Raw genomic sequence first — 16,084 nt, 5'->3', positions numbered from 1 at the left:
TCCGACCAGCAGATGGATCTCTGCATCTCAGAAAGAGCTTTGCCTCCTAGGAACTTTTATCATCATCACATTGCGTATCTATTCACTGGACAAGCATCTGTTGAACATCAGCTCTTGTCTGGGATGCTCCAAACACTTGGATGTGATAGGTAATAATCTATTTACTCTCCACATAGAAAATGTAGTGTCAAGCTCAGGCCAACATGCCTTTCTTTGGAGCCCATAATATTGAAAGTTCTTCAGCTCATGTAGGCTCTGTCACAGTCACTCACTTACTGAGGCGGCACAAAAGTGGCCAGAGATGATACAGGGAGGAATAGACTTGGCAGGGCACAATACTTAAAGCAAACAGGTGGTAAGCTAAGTCTGGTCTAAAAGAAACAAAACAAAAGTCCTGCTTTGTTTGTATACTTATAAGTGCAAAGGCCCTGAGGCAAGAGGCTGTGCAACAATTTCAAGAAAGTTGGGTGGAGACTCATGCCTGCAATCTTGGCACTCAGGGCAGTCAGGGAGAAGTACCGAGGCAGGAGAATTCCTAGGAGCTCAAAGCCACCGTGGATTAGAATGAACTCCTATCTGAAAACAAACACCTAAAAGCATTAAAAGGCTTGATGCACAGGGAGAGGGGAGTGTCAGGAAAAAGAAGGACTGGCCAGTAGTTTTAAATTTTGCCGGAGACAACTATCCATCAGTTAGCACTTGGGTTATCTTAAGGATGTGGCATGACTGACTTTGCTTTTGAAAGTGTTCTTACTTCAGTATGTTGGATGAATTAGGTTACATTATTGCATTATAATACAATGATAATGCCGGAGGACAGATATACTTGCATATCAGATAGTGAGTTACACAAGGGGCCCTAGCAATGTTTTACATTAAGTAAACGATACAGGGCCACATGGTATCTTATAGGAAGCAGCCCTGACAGAAGGCTATCTGTTTTTCACCTTTCCTCTTTGAACAAAGACAGTGTGAAGTCAGGGAAGGTGCTTTGTTTATGTTTCCAGGCTGCTTGCACCAGGGTTACTACTCCTCAGGGTGTGTGCCAAGGGGAGGGAGCCTCCCTTGCTCTGGCTTCCTCTCCACACACTGCTCAGCTGATGCCTGCAGTCACGCTTGGATCCAGACTCAGCACCATCTGCCGGATTTGAAAGCCTCTCAAGAATGAGATGGATTCGCCCGAGAAACTGGATAAGGACAGCTTAGTGGGTAGGTTCCTTCCTCCTCTCTGAATGCCACACACACACTAGTCAGAGCAGGAGTGGAGCACTGGAGAGGTGTGATACGATCCCACGATCCCACGTAGACACTGAAATTGACTTCAGCTGGGCACACCTGAAATCCCAACACTCTGGAGGCTGAGGCAGGAGAATTGCTATGAGTTCAAGGCTGGCCTGGGCTGTATTGCACTGCCCTGTCTCAAAGAGGAGCGGGGCCTTCGATTCCATTTAGAACCCCTTGTTTCATATATACTATTTACTTTGGTTTTTGAATGGCGGTCTGTAACTTGTTCTCCTTCATTCCCTTTATTTATCTTTGCATCGTTTTCTTCACCTTCCGTAGCATAGATATGATGGAGGCTGACTTTTATCCACATTCAAATGTATCTGATGATACTATGATTAGGAGAAACATTGGCTTATGCTGAACAACTTCAAATGAATGGGAAGAAGTTGAGAGAGTAAGACTTAGCCTTTAAATACAAGTACTGCGCTTAGCCCTAGTGACGGGGGTGGGGGGGAAGGGGGTGGGGGTGGGGACTGGGAAGTGTTTGATTCTTGTTGCCTTCTCATACCTGACAGTTGTGGGGAAGGAAAGTCTTTACTATCATTTTACAAATGAACTGGGTCTTGGGGAGTTTAGAAACTGGTTAAACAGTGATGGTGGTAACACGGACTCGGGGAGTGTGCCTGTGCATGGGATTTATACTATGCTCTGTAACCTTCAGCTGCCAAAACCAGATTTCAAGGTGAAAGTTAAGAAAGCATTTAGCATGACTAACTGAGAAAAGAAAAACAGAATTTAGCAAAGTGGCAGTCTTTTTTTTTTTTTTTTTTTTTTTTTTTTTTTCCTTGACATAGGCATAGCAATGCTGATAGCCTGAAGCACTAGACATCATTTGAAAATTCGAGAACAGTTCTTCTCATGTCACTCAGGCTGTTGTGACTTGCCTGGTAGCTGAGGCCGCCACTCAACTTCTTGCCCTCACCTTCTAACTGTCGGGATTGCAGGCATACAACCACTGTGTCCTTTCTTTTATTTTAAGAGACAAGGTCTCACACTGTCAATAAGAAAACACAACTCTCCTTTCAAAAAAGAATAAGACATGGTTTATTTTTGAGCCAAATATGAGTGGCAGTGTCCTGGGAATGTGGAACGGAGCTGTCCCAAATTATATGTTCCACGGTGGAAATGGTTTGCAGGTCGCAACAGAGTAGAGGTGGGACCAGCCAGCCTCTTAAGGGGACTCCTTCCAAAAGGATTGGCTGATGTTCACATTGGTGTTGGGACAGACACAGGGGTGAGCCCTGAATGGGTGTTAAGGGAGGTGAAGAGCCCTGAGAATTTTACCTCCGCAGTTACAAATTCTGGACTCAGAAACTCCACAATTAGGAAGCTCCAATCAATTGATCAGCCTTATGTGGCTTTATGGGTGTGGGAGGTGGGGACTTCACACTTGATAGCTCATGTTGGCCATCCTCCTGCTTCAGGCTCTGTAGTGTTCATATTGCAGGTGTGTGTCATGCTGAACCTCACCTTTTTAAACCAGTGAATCTGTGAGGATTTTGGTTTCCACTCTAACAGGGTAAGACAGCACCTGAGCAGAGGGCATGACTGACGCCTCCTCATCAGTGAGGCATCTTAGAGTGACCATAGGTTTTTGTAGTTAGGACCTTTCAATCAAACAATAAACTTGTACTCTTGCAGAAAAAACAATCCGGGTCCGTGTTTCCTGTGCTGTTGAAAATGTATGAGAAATGCAATGTGGATTTTCTGAGACTTACAGACTGAGTTTGTCCTTCTTGGTTCTAATTCCAATACAATCAGGATCTAGTGACTAGTCCTCCCAATAATACGGAGTGTATAGTGAATTTATAGTTTGCTTAAAATCATTTTCAATGAAAGCTATTTGTCTCTTTTAGTAAAACAGACAGGTAGGAAAGATGAATTATACTGCTGAAACAGTGTTTATCCCTAGGGTTTAATGCTGGGTATTATATTTGATGCTGAAGGCTGAGATTCTCTGAAGAGGGATTCTAGAAGCTGTTGGAGTGTTGTTCCCACTGTGTCTTAACAGGATAGGAGGTGAAGGAGAGAGGGAGTGATGGAGAGAGGGAAGGAGGGAGAACATTTGGACAGGAGTTTCTTATGAAAACATTTCCTTATAAAAGCATAAATATATGTATATTTGAGAAAACAGAATTAGGATGTGGAGAGATGGATCAGCTGTTAAGAACACTCACTGCTCTTGCAGAAAACCTCAGCTCTGTTCCCAGCACCCACATGGTGGATCACAGTTATCTGCAACTCTAGTTCCAGGGCATCTGATGCCCTCCTCAAGCACTGTATGCACATGAGGCATGTATGTACACAAAGGCAAACACTCACACAACAAATAAAAAAAAATCTTTTCATAAAAACATCACAACATTTAAAAATTCAGAACCACTATGTTTCCACTACTCAGAAACATTTGCTTTAAATTTCTTCCAGAATTCTTTTATGCATGTATTTGTACTAATTGGAAGCCCACTAGCTGATGGTTTTATGCCATGCCATTTTTTTTTCCTGTTACTATCATCCTATAATGATTCTCAAGTACTTTTATAGACTATAAAAGCATATACCTGTGGGCTGTGCAAGCAGCTCAATTGGTAAGAGTACTTGCCTAGCATGCACAAAAAGCTGGGTTCAATCCTCAGCATCTTCGAGGGTACGCACCACTAAAGCCAGAACTCGGGAGGGGGAGGAAGGAGGATCAGAAGTGCAAAGTCACCTTCAGTTACATTTTAGTTTGAAGCCAGCCTGGGACACATGAGGCTCTGTCCATGATTAATTAGTAAAACGTATGCAAAAATACAATATTGTGTGTCTGCCAGGGTGTTTGTCATCTGTATTGGTATACATGGAAGTGTTGTGAGGTCATCTGAAGATAAATATTAGGGGCAAAATACCTGTGTTTGAAATGATATCAGTGCCGTCATTTCAGAGGGAGTGGGGCTGGAAGCATGGGGAGTGTGGGGGCAGAGGAGAATGATGCAAGGACATATCCTTTATTTTCTCATAATGATGTGGAGGGTGAGTGTGCAGGAAGGCAGAAGCGTGAAGGAGAAAATGCAATGGCTTATGGTTCTTGGGTTAATTAAGTCTCGTGAGAGACAGAGTCTCTTCTAATGGATCATTATTTTTCATAAGAACTTCCAAATGAACCCATAAATCTAACTGGTGGTGCAGCATCATTCTGAGACATCAAAGTGGGCTAGAATGGACCAGCCACTCACCCACTAGCACCTGCTGTGAGCCAGGAGGGAGCCAGGAACAGAACTCTGCTTCAAAGCACTGAACATCCACAGGGAAGACATGGGAAGCAGCTAAAACTCACAAGGGACCCTAGAGCCCTCAAGGATGGCGGTGATGGGGGTTATAGGAACAAATAGGTTGGGGAAGTGAGGTAGGAGAACATGTGGGATACAAGTGTGAGTGAGGGGCAAAGATATGTGCAAAGGGGCAGATCCATGGAGAGCTTTCCCTGGACCCATGTCTGGGTCACTGAAACTGTAGTGCAGACCACCACCAGTTCAGCTACCAAAACTAAACTCCTGGTGTTCAGGAGCCTGGTGGCAAGCCTGGCTTCCTGAGTCCCAGGCCTGGGGGATGCTGTTGCTTTGGGTCTTTTTCATGAACTGTGAGGCCAGACCTCTTGAGGCAGGGGTGCATGAGGAGGGGCACTCTAATTTAGAAGGTTCTTTTGCTGTTATTGTTAAGCTGGGTGTTGCTATGTAGCCTAGGATGGACTTCAACTCCATGTCCTGGCTCAGCTGCACACATGCTGGGATTATCAGCATGAACAACTTTGCACAATTCTAAATGGACAGTTATAGACAACTTCTCCTCCTCCTTCTCCATCTCTCTCTGTCTCTCACTGTATCTCTGTCTGTCTGTCTGTCTCTTTCTCCCTTTTCTTTAATTTTCTAAAAGTTAGAGACTGGGAAGATTTTTCTGTCTCTAACTGTATGATCATGGGGGCAGTGGGCATGCAAGGCATTCACATGCCACAGCACAGACGTGGAGATCAGAGGACAACTTGCAAGAGTTGATTCTTTCTTCCCTCCATGGGTGTTCCAAGAATCAGACTCAGGTCCCCAGGCTTGGTGGCAAGCACCCTATCCCCCATGCCATCTCACCAGCGCCAGAGTTTCTTCTTATCCTGCACAGGTACTCAGGTTCACCTCAGAGCAGTTCCATGACGTCACAGGTTGATGTTTCAGGAATTTCAGCTTTCAAGTAGGCAGGCAAGCCATTATTGTTCATATGCAATCTTCATGTATATTTAGACAGAACACTTAGAAAAGTTTTACTGCTAAATATATTTCACCCAGCAAGCTAGAACAGTTGACAAACCTGATACAATTTCATGAGCTCAGACCATGCAGAAGGAGGTACATGTACTGTCAGAGAGGAGGGGTAGATTCAAACTCCTTAAAGGGCATTGACTATTGAGTAAGATTGTAAATCTTTTTACTCTAACACATACACTACCAGGGATTTATCCTATACACATTCACAAAAGAGTGCTTAGAAACTCCCATCACTTCACTGTTCATAAAAGAAAAACTCAGAACCCTCTTAAATAAGTAAATAAATATGTACATATAATTTAAATAAATGTATAGTAAATATATAAATATGTATTTATAAGTAAATGTATATGTGTGTGTATGTGTGTAATAAATATATAGTAAATATCTAAATATGTATTTATAAGTAAATATATATATATGTGTGTGTATGTATGTATGTTTCTAGTGTATCAGTGGAAGTCCCAAAATGACGTTAGTAGATGGATAAGGAGGAGGCAATGATGACGACCCGTGTCTCTAACCTGGGCAGGGGAGTGGCTGGGATTGCCAGGGTGGTGTATCTAGCAAAGACAACTAGTTCTAATGTTTGAATGGAAAATGAGACTCAGCCGAAAGGGGTTGGGAGATGAGAAAGGAGGTGATTGCCGAGGAAAAGAGAATGTGCAGAGGACCACCAAGGAGGTGAGAGGATGACTGTAAAGAGTTCTGACGCGAAAAGGTTGGCCAGACATGCACATTCCATGAACAAGAAATTATGATTGATGTGACTAAAGCTTCAAGATGTTAAGTTGTGGAAATAGGACTTAAAATAAGTGTCCTCCTATTACAAAGCAGTTTGATAAGTTTCGGGATCTTCTATTCATCTGTAAAGCGGGAATAATAGGACACACACATACACACACATGCACACACATGCAGACATACATACACACACAAACTGATACACATATACACAGAGAGACACACAGGCACATACACAAATAGACACAGGCACACATTCAGACATAGACACATACACACGGGATCGGGAGCTATGTAAAAATGGCATCATTTAATCTTCACCAGATCTTTCAAAGTAGGTTACTTCTATCTCCATCTTATTGATGAAAAGTCTCTTCTGAAATGGATCGTGTAAAGCTCTGGAGCCGGCACATGAGAGACCTTGCATAGAAACTAGCACCCAGGGCCTCTAAGACATTTTCCCACATGCACATCACTCTCCTCTCTAGGGATAATAGCACCTCCCTACCTATCTCAGGGCTTGTTTTGAATTTCAAATGAAGACTTCAAGGGACCCAAAAATCTGATGATCCCAATATGACTGGTTCATGATCACATTCCAAGACATCTTTTCTTGTTTGGATAATAATGAAACAAGCTGGCCTTACAAAACATAATGATGATTATCACTGTTGATTGTTGAGCAACTTCTTGGAAGGGACAGATTGATTTTAATTTCTAAGCACCCCTCCTCATACAAAGCATTTTGAATTCCTGCACATGCGAGTGTGTGTTGTGTGTCTGTGTGTGTGTGTGTGTGTGAGAGAGAGAGAGAGAGAGAGAGAGAGAGAGAGAGAGAGAGAGAGAGGAACACACCTGCACACAGCTATTTGTAACTATATTCACAGTATGAATGGAGTTAGGTTTGTTCCTCTTTCCTGTCAATCTTGGGCGGTGTCAAGAAATACTCTCTCCTTCCTCACACTGCCTGATAATTTTGTTAAGAATCACTTAGATTATAAACTTGCTTTTCTCACTTCCCAGGCATCAACAAGAACCGGCTTGGTGTGTGTGGCTGGATTCTGTTTTCCCTTTCCTTGCTGTTGATGCTCATTACCTTCCCCATCTCCATATGGATGTGCTTGAAGGTAATGCCCTGGGAAACAAATAGGTGTCTCCCTGTTGACTGACAGACATTGAGACTAAAGGTTCTCCCTTAATCTCTCAGATCATTAAGGAGTATGAACGTGCTGTTGTCTTCCGACTGGGACGCATCCAAGCTGATAAAGCCAAGGGACCAGGTATGGAGACTGTGGACATCTGTTGCCACAACCCATGGGAACTATTGAGTGTCCAAGAAAACACATAGAAAGCTGGAGACCTTGTGTTTTAGGCACAAACATGCTCCATTGGGCATGTTAGTGGGAGAGGCCACCAGTTTGAGTATTATGAAATCTGAGCCTACATTGACTGGCTGTCATTTATGTCCAGGACTGTAAAGAGCAAAAAGTCCAGGGAATGAAGGAAGAAAGCAAATGGCCCATGTGGCCCATTAAATTACCCACAGGGACTATTCAAGGAGGTGGATTGTATTAATGTTTGGAAAGGGCTACACACACACTGCATACATATATACATACATGCACACATACATATTCCCCTGGTGGGGAGCCTATGGATAAAGGCACAAGCCTCTTAGTGGAGTCTTCTAGTTGTGAAAATGAAGACCTGGAGACCCAAATAGATTTAATTATTTGTCAGCGAGTATCACAGTGGCTGATGGTAAACAAGAGATTCCAGGCATCTAATACCAGGTACATCTTTTTTTTTTTTTTTTTTTTTTTTTTTTTTTCCCATGCTGTCTATAGCTCTGGGAAGTAAAGAGGGTCACAAACTATTCAGACTTTTTGCCTGGGGGAGGGGATGGGAAGTGTTGGATAGTAAAAAGTCCTAGACCTGCGGTCTTGGGTCACAGCTTATCTTAAACCACATAAATTGCTTGTATTTGTTTTAATTTATAACAATGACAATTTTATATGATTGACTTTAATATTATGGATAGAAAGGGCTTTCACAAAACAGTGGCCCTTCCTTGTGTTTCTCTTATAACATTTGCTTCCTGTCCCTGTTCCTACATTTTGAGTAAAACTGTTAAATCTCCAAGATCGCTGCGAGACCAGGGGTGGAAGGGCAGGAGTTTTTTATGCATGGTTAGACTCTGTACCTGACCACAGATCAACAACGCTGTATGCTGTCATATGCTACATTGAAAAAGGCTGTGAGAAACTTCCGAGGGTAATTTTATGAATGAGTCCTGATCATTCCGATAGTATAATTTTTGTCTAATTTTGTAACCAACCTAAGAGGATGGGCAAGAAGTGCTTCATACAGATGCTTTTTATCCATTTGTCGAGACATCAGTGTTAGCCTGTCTACCAATGAAGAGTCAGCAAGCGCCTCTCCTCAGTCATGCTCCTGTCTGAAGGGCCCAAGACTGTTAAAATAGAACTAGAGTGGGGAGACAGGCAGAGCAGCCACCACTTGGAAAACTCCTGAGGAGAATGTGTCTTTCTTAAATGAATTCTCCCAAAAGACTTCTCTGCTAAGAGTCCCAGGATAACAACCCGCGTCATGCATGTCTCTGGGGCTAACAGTTTACCTCAGAACATCACGAGGACCAAAGGGAAACAAGCCAAATTGCTAAGGTGTTTGTAAATGGCAAACTGTCCTTTAGTAATAAAAGTATTGACAAGAAGAACAGCCATATCCATTACTTCGTGGAGGCCAGACATCTTGTTTAGTACTTTGTTGTCATGGTGACCTGTGTTTCATCTTCACTACATCTTATATGTCATTGGTAATGGAAGCTCAGGAAAGATCAGTGAGTGGTCCCAGGCATGAGGTTGGCTGACATTGAACTCAAGGTAGTTCTTAGGAATTTGAAATTAATCAGAGACACCACACACACACACACACACACACACACACACACACACACACACACACATGAAAACACGGGAGGGAGAGAGAGAGAGAGAGAGAGAGAGAGAGAGAGAGAGAGAGAGATGACAGCAGTAGGGTGGGGATTCTTACCACAGGACTAAAGAAAATTAAGAGAACAAAATAAATCTTGAAATACCATGAATTAATGGCCAAAGCAAGCCACTGTGTACTCATCCCATGTGGCTGGCTCTCCACTCAGACTAAAGGCTGATTTCTGCCTTGAAAACAAATCCAGTAACATAAAGATTTCTGATGTGTGGAAATGGATCCATGTCCTCATTGCCGTCATGACTGTGGCTGTGACGCTCATAAGAACAAAAGCTTCTGGGGTAAAGCTGAGGACTCACAGTGTTCTCAGATGGGCTTTCTTACTTTGCCCCTTCCCTGACCTGCTCCAAGCCCAGTACTTACTACTCAGAAACAGAAGCATTGCACCTGGGGGATGCCATTACACTTGAACACAGCTAAAGAGATATGTCAATTTTCAGTTCTGCAGTGCACTGTTTGCAGGGAACCTGGGCCCCTGGAAGACTGTGCTAGTCAAGTGCCAACCAAATATATATACATATATATTACATATTATATATTATACATGATTGATATACACAAATATGCATACATGCATATGTTTTTGAGACAAACTTTAATTTGTCCAACTGGGTTTGGTTGGATTCTTTATGTAGCCCAGGCAGGACTTGAACTTGCAATCCACCTGAGTATCTGTTGTCCAAGCTGGATTTGGATTCCTTATGTAGCCCAGGCAGGACTTGAACTTGCAATCCACCTACTTCAGTCTCCTTCCTGAATCCCTGAGACTGGGTGGAAGATTTTAATGTGTTATTCTCCTTGTTTTTGTATTTTGAGACAGGTTTCTCTGAATTGCTTTGGAGCCTGTCCAGGAACTCACTCTGTAGACCAGGTTGGCCTTGAACCACTGAGATCTGCCTGCCTCTGCTTCCCCAGTGCTGGGATTAAAGGTGTTCATCACCAATGCCCAGTTTTAATACAGTATTCTTTTAGCAGTAACTAATAATCACAGCCAAACTTGACTCTTTCTAGTTAGGAAACCAATTTCTTAGATATTGTTTTAAAACGAACCTCAAAATAAATGCTTAAAGAGAAGTCAATTACTTATGAACAAAAAATTAAAAACATGTGTGTCAGGGCTCTTTTTAGCATTTTGCCAAAGGTCCTTAATTCCTAAGCAGTTAATTTCCTTTACTTACTGAATGACCAGAAGCAGTCACCTTCCCCAAAGTTGAGTGTTTCCTTACTGAAGATCCAAAAAAATGCATATAGCACTACAAAAACGATGTTCAACATACCTAGAAGACCATCTGTAGTTCTTTTGAACAGGTCAAATTTTAAATCAATTTTCTTTTTGCAAAGGTTTGATCCTGGTCCTGCCCTGCATTGATGTGTTTGTCAAAGTTGATCTCCGAACAGTTACTTGCAACATTCCTCCACAAGAGGTACAAGATTAAACAGAGTTACCAAAAAACGAAACCCCTGGGTTCCCTATGACCTGGGCATAATTTTAACCTACCAGGGGGAGTGTGGCTTAATCCCCATCCCCAACCCCAGAGCCTTCTTGAAGTGATTCAGGTGGCTTTAATTAGCCAAATGAAAATGAATGGGAAGGGCGGGCCTGAAAGGCCGAAAAGCTGTGGGATAGCCAGGTGGAGGCAGATTGGAGCTGAGGAGTTAGAGGGGGTGGGGTAGGAGATCAGCTGCACTATCCACAGTCTTCTCAGAGGGGCGTTTGTTTGTTATTCTGTGTGGCTTTGGAGCCTGTCATGGAACTCGCTTTGTAGACCAGGCTGGCCTCGGACTCACAGAGATCCTCCTGCCTCTGCCTCCCGAGCACCGTCTTTCTTCAGAGGGACTTTTAGAGACAGTGGCATAGTTGACCTTTACTTTTGTTAGTCACTTTTGGTTTATGTGTTGGGATAGAACAAGTATAGGAACATTACAGAGACTACACAGGACCTGCTTGAATTTGGACTTCAAATTATTCTTGAAGTCGTATGAATTAATGACCCAAAGCAGTAACTGGGTGCTAGAGAAGAGGAAGTGATGCTGACACCCACACCACCCTCTTATAACCAAAGGCATCTAGAAGAAAGGAAGATGCAGGAAAGATGGAGGGGGGCTAAAGTGAAAAGCAAGCAGGAAACCAATCAAAGTCCAGGCCACTGCAGAGTGGGGGGGGGGGGAGAGAGAGAGAGAGAGAGAGAGAGAGAGAGAGAGAGAGAGAGAGAGAGAGAGAGAGAGAGAGAGAGAGAGAGAGAGAGAGAGAGAACCTTTGTTCAGAACGACTGTGGCTGGGTCTCTAGAGCTCTAGAGCTCTGGTGCTTTGCTTGAATATAGAACACGGTCTCTGGCGCCATCTATGTTTCCCAAGAAGCTCTGCTTCTCCTTTAGCCCCACAAGACTAGCACACCAGTTAGATAACATCATGCAAATTCTGTTTGGAAGAAGGCCTATGGGATGTAAGAATTCTCTAAGTTGACGCTACAGGGATAGGTAGGGACCAAACCTGTGCAGTCATTTAGCTGTGAGATTTTCGAAGCCAGGACCGATGTTTGGCGATTGCTAGCATGAGTAAACGATGACGTCCTTCTGTAAGGGAGGCTGGTTGCCTCTTTGCCAATTGTAAACTAACTCACACGTGGTCTCCCTCTGTGTATGCTCTGCAGATCCTCACAAGAGACTCTGTGACCACCCAAGTGGATGGAGTCGTCTATTACAGAATCTACAGCGCTGTCTCAGCAGTGGCCAATGTAAATGATGTTCACCAAGCCACATTTCTGCTGGCTCAGACCACTCTGAGAAATGTCTTAGGGACACAGACCTTGTCCCAGATCTTATCTGGGAGAGAAGAGATTGCCCATAGCATCCAGGTAAGAACCACAGAGTACTGTGAGCCTGCATCTTGAATTCTGTCATCTCGGTGGTCCATGACTACCAACATCAATACTTCAGAATAGAGCCTCTCTGACTCAAACATAGCTGTCCTCTCAAGATGGCTTTCCTTATTGCTGGTAATGTATCATCAATCATAAGGTATAGATTTAAAGATTTGCATGGGGGCCTGAGAGATGGCTCTGTGGTTAACAGCACTTGCTGCTCTTGCAGAGGACCTTGGTTTGATTCTCAGCTCCCACATAGTGACTCACAACCATCTGAAATTACAGTTCCATGGGATCCATGCCCTCTCCTCATCTCCTGGATACCAGGCACATATGGTGCATAGACATACATGTATGCAGAACAACTATATGTATAAAACAAATGTTTATAAAACATTAAATGTTTGCATGAGAGAAGGGAGCTTTGGGAATTGTTCCTCTTTCTTTATCTCTAAATCTGAAATTATGAACAAACACTGCAAGTCAACCTTTTAAAAAACAAGTTACAAGCCATATTTATGTCCAGTTTAAACTACTCTAAAAGAAATACAACCCTTATCAGGCAGCCCTTGGATCCCTACATTTCAGTGGTGTAAAACAAAAAAGTTCATTTGAGACAGCAAAAAATGGGCAATACATGGACAATTTAAACCTCATAGTATAACCAAAGTCAATAATCATCCATAATAACCACTGAATGTGTAACAAATCTGGCCCCACTACTGTCATATTCTAGTTTATAAATAGCATTTCTGTGTTTTGTTATGTCCACAACTTTGTGATTCTGAACCTCCTGTCTGTAAGTCAGAAGGAAATTCAATTAGAATCCTTCAGAATAGTCACTTCACCTCCCAGCATCATTAGTGAGTTTAGAAAAGACGGTCTCCCCAAACACACCAGACACATGAGCAGGTCACATGTCTTCTAATCAATGCCTTTTCGTCTGGAAACAGACCTTGCTTGACGATGCCACTGAGCTATGGGGGATCCGTGTGGCCAGGGTGGAAATTAAAGATGTCCGGATTCCTGTGCAGCTGCAGAGGTCCATGGCGGCTGAGGCTGAGGCCACCAGGGAAGCCAGAGCCAGGGTAAGAAACACTGGGTTAGCATGGTGGTGGAGAAGGATGGAGCTGAGGGGAGAATAGAATCCCAATTATTGATCCAAAAGAGATTCTTTCCCAAGAAATTCCCTAAAAGACAGTGGACAGCTTACCACCCCTTTGAGGAAGCTTGGGAATAGGTCAGGACTCTGCTTATTGCATGTGGGGTAATCGAAAATGCAGGAAGCAACACTGGCCATATCAGTTCTTCAGGAGAATGTGACTAAACAAAGCTTTTCAGATCCCTTGAAGCAGAGCCAGGAGTCACACAGGAACCACCATCAATTATAAAGCTGACATTTCTGAAGCGACCAACTTAGTGCTTTGTTTTAAGCATCGTTACTGGAGTATGATAAATGTTACTGGCTTTAAAAGAGTGACTGAATACAAGCCAGGTTAGAATGAGAACATTCAAAACTCAGTCTGGTCTGAGTGTCCTAGAATCTGCTGTCACATTTGTTCTGTATGGATAGATTTTCTGCTGTGAGAGATTGGAAATCTTCAGATACGACACCAAACTGTGGCTAAGGAAGGTTTTCTCTACCCTTGTTCCTTAGTCATACTTGCTTTGTCTCCTGAGTGCCAGGAGCTCCTAAGTAGGACTCTTTTGGCAAGGAAAGCAAGTGCTCACAGATGGGTCAGTTGAGCCCTGGTCAGGGTTTCTCTTGGGTAATCTCAGAATTTAGAAGAGCAGTCAATAGAGAGAGTCCTAATGAGGGTTATTGGACTCATTACTTCTATGATCAAAAGCTGAGAGAATATAAGCAATTTTGGCATTGTAAAGATGAGACTAATTTGGCAGCAGAATAAAATGAGAGTCATAGAGATGGACAGCTCAGGCAGTAAGGACATTTGTCATGCAAGCCTGACTTCCTGAGATGGGTCCCTATAATGCACAACAGCAGAGACTGGCTCCCAATGCTGTTCTCAGGCCTATATACACATCCTGAGGTTAGAAGGTCAAGTTCTCATTTGCATATAAATGACACTTCTTTTATCTGCTTGAAAATAAACTTGAGAGCTAATAATTTCTAAAATATCTAGTTCCAGTGTCCTAGTCTATGCCTCTGTTGCTGTGATAAACACCACAAACAAAGCTAACTTAAGGAGAAAAGGGTTTATTTCAGTCCAGGCAGGAATTGATGCAGAGGCCATGGAGGGATGCTGCTTACTGGCTTGCTCCTCATGGCTTGCTCAGGTTGCTTTCTTACACAACCCAGGACCATCGGCCCAGTGATGGCACGGCCCACTGTGGCCTGGGTTCTCCCTTCTCAATTATTAATCAAGAAAATGCCATCCATAGACTTCCATGGGAAATTTAATGTCGGCAATCCCTCAACTACGGTGCCCTCTTCCCAAATGACTCTGCTCTGAGTAAAGTAAAAACAAAACAAAACAACCCCCCCCAAAACCAAACCAAACCAAACCAACCAATCAAACAAACAAAAACAACTGGAACAAAACAAAAACCACAACTAACCAGAACATTCACTTTGTGCAACTTCTTGAATTTTTTCAAACCCTCTAGAATGTGAAAAGCTTGTCTTTGCTAAGAAAGTGAGCAGAGAAACAGGAGGCATAATGGGGGACACAAACCTAGGAAGAGACCATGCTGCTGTCAACTTGTTTCTCTCATTTTAGGTCCTTGCAGCCGAGGGAGAAATGAATGCTTCTAAGTCCCTGAAGTCGGCTTCTATGGTGCTGGCCGAGTCCCCCATTGCCCTCCAGCTTCGTTACCTACAGACCTTGACTACTGTGGCCACTGAGAAGAATTCCACCATTGTGTTTCCCCTGCCTATGAACATACTTGAGGGCATTGGTGGCATCAGCTATGACAACAATAAGAAGGTCAATGTTAAAGCTTGAGGTCTTCCAAGTCACTGCTTACTGCTTAGAAAGGCCTTTCTGTACCATGAGAAGTCAGCCATTAGAAAAGAGAGAGGCAGTTACAGTAACTCCACAACTAGCAGAATTCCCAGAGGGAAGCATAGCACCTACACAAACACAAATGAGCTTTTATTTTTTTTTAAGGCATAACCAATATTCAATATTCTTATGTAACTAGTAGCTGTCTGTGACAATCATCAGGGGCTTTCTCTCAGAAGGATGGAGGCTATGGGTGACTTTGACAAAAACTTTAGGTTTAAACTGTGTTGGAGAAGGACCCTGGGTCATTTGTAAAGGAAAGCAGAGACTGCCTTTTTGGTGTGTATTTGATCTACTGCTCCAAGAAAATTATTTGCTATAATTCCTGTAGATGTAAGGAAATCCCTCAAGACTGAAACTTAGGATCAATTTGAATGTAGAAAACAAAGTTCTGCTGCAATGTAGCAGCAACAACACAGGACAAAGGTACCAGCTGAGGTCCAGCTCTCTAGACAAACTGCATGTCCTGTTAAGGTGTTGGCCATTCTCAGCATCATGCACATTTAGTAGGTGCAGAGAAACAGCAAGGCAGAAACAGGGCACTTTGCTTACTAGTGAAAACACCTGTAACCACTGGGGAGGTCGTTCTGTGAATTAAATGTTTTCACAATGCAAGTCCCAAGAGCCATAGTGATTAAGAGCTGTTTGTAATCTCTCCCCAACCCAAACAACTGTTGCAAATAAAAAAGTCATAGAAAGTGAACAGTTTTTAAAATTGCTTTACTGGAGTTTATTTCATTGCCAAGATGTGATTTTCTTTTGGGATTCATTTTGAGAAATGAAGTCTATTTTATCTTATTTTACTTACCTACTTATTTGGTTTTGATACTTCCTATGTCAT

The 16,084-nt window shown here is 42.9% G+C and overlaps 1 protein-coding gene across 1 annotated transcript; it reads left to right on the top strand.

The window, feature by feature from the left end:
• Window positions 1-1,059: 1,059 nt before the first annotated feature.
• Window positions 1,060-15,859, top strand: Stoml3 (stomatin like 3). The gene is made up of 7 exons (XM_051176930.1): window positions 1,060-1,209; window positions 7,347-7,450; window positions 7,531-7,603; window positions 10,695-10,777; window positions 12,005-12,208; window positions 13,171-13,305; window positions 14,959-15,859. Exons 1-7 carry the CDS (start codon window positions 1,170-1,172, stop codon window positions 15,181-15,183), a joined length of 864 nt encoding a protein of 287 aa, XP_051032887.1. The 5' UTR covers window positions 1,060-1,169; the 3' UTR covers window positions 15,184-15,859.
• Window positions 15,860-16,084: the final 225 nt, after the last annotated feature.

The sequence above is a fragment of the Phodopus roborovskii genome, unplaced genomic scaffold, assembly GCF_943737965.1.
Source record: "Phodopus roborovskii unplaced genomic scaffold, PHOROB, whole genome shotgun sequence".
Taxonomy (NCBI): domain Eukaryota; kingdom Metazoa; phylum Chordata; class Mammalia; order Rodentia; family Cricetidae; genus Phodopus; species Phodopus roborovskii.
The sequence above is the reverse complement of the archived record's forward strand: the minus strand, read 5'-3'. Positions and strand labels throughout refer to the sequence as shown.

Excerpts from the sequence above, each read along its gene's own strand:
- Stoml3 (XM_051176930.1), top strand. The coding sequence starts at position 1,170 with ATGGATTCGCCCGAGAAACTGGATAAGGACAGCTTAGTGG. Across the intron at positions 1,210-7,346 it reads GGATAAGGACAGCTTAGTGG|GCATCAACAAGAACCGGCTT; the intron begins GTAGGTTCCTTC and ends CTCACTTCCCAG. Across the intron at positions 13,306-14,958 it reads CCAGGGAAGCCAGAGCCAGG|GTCCTTGCAGCCGAGGGAGA; the intron begins GTAAGAAACACT and ends CTCTCATTTTAG.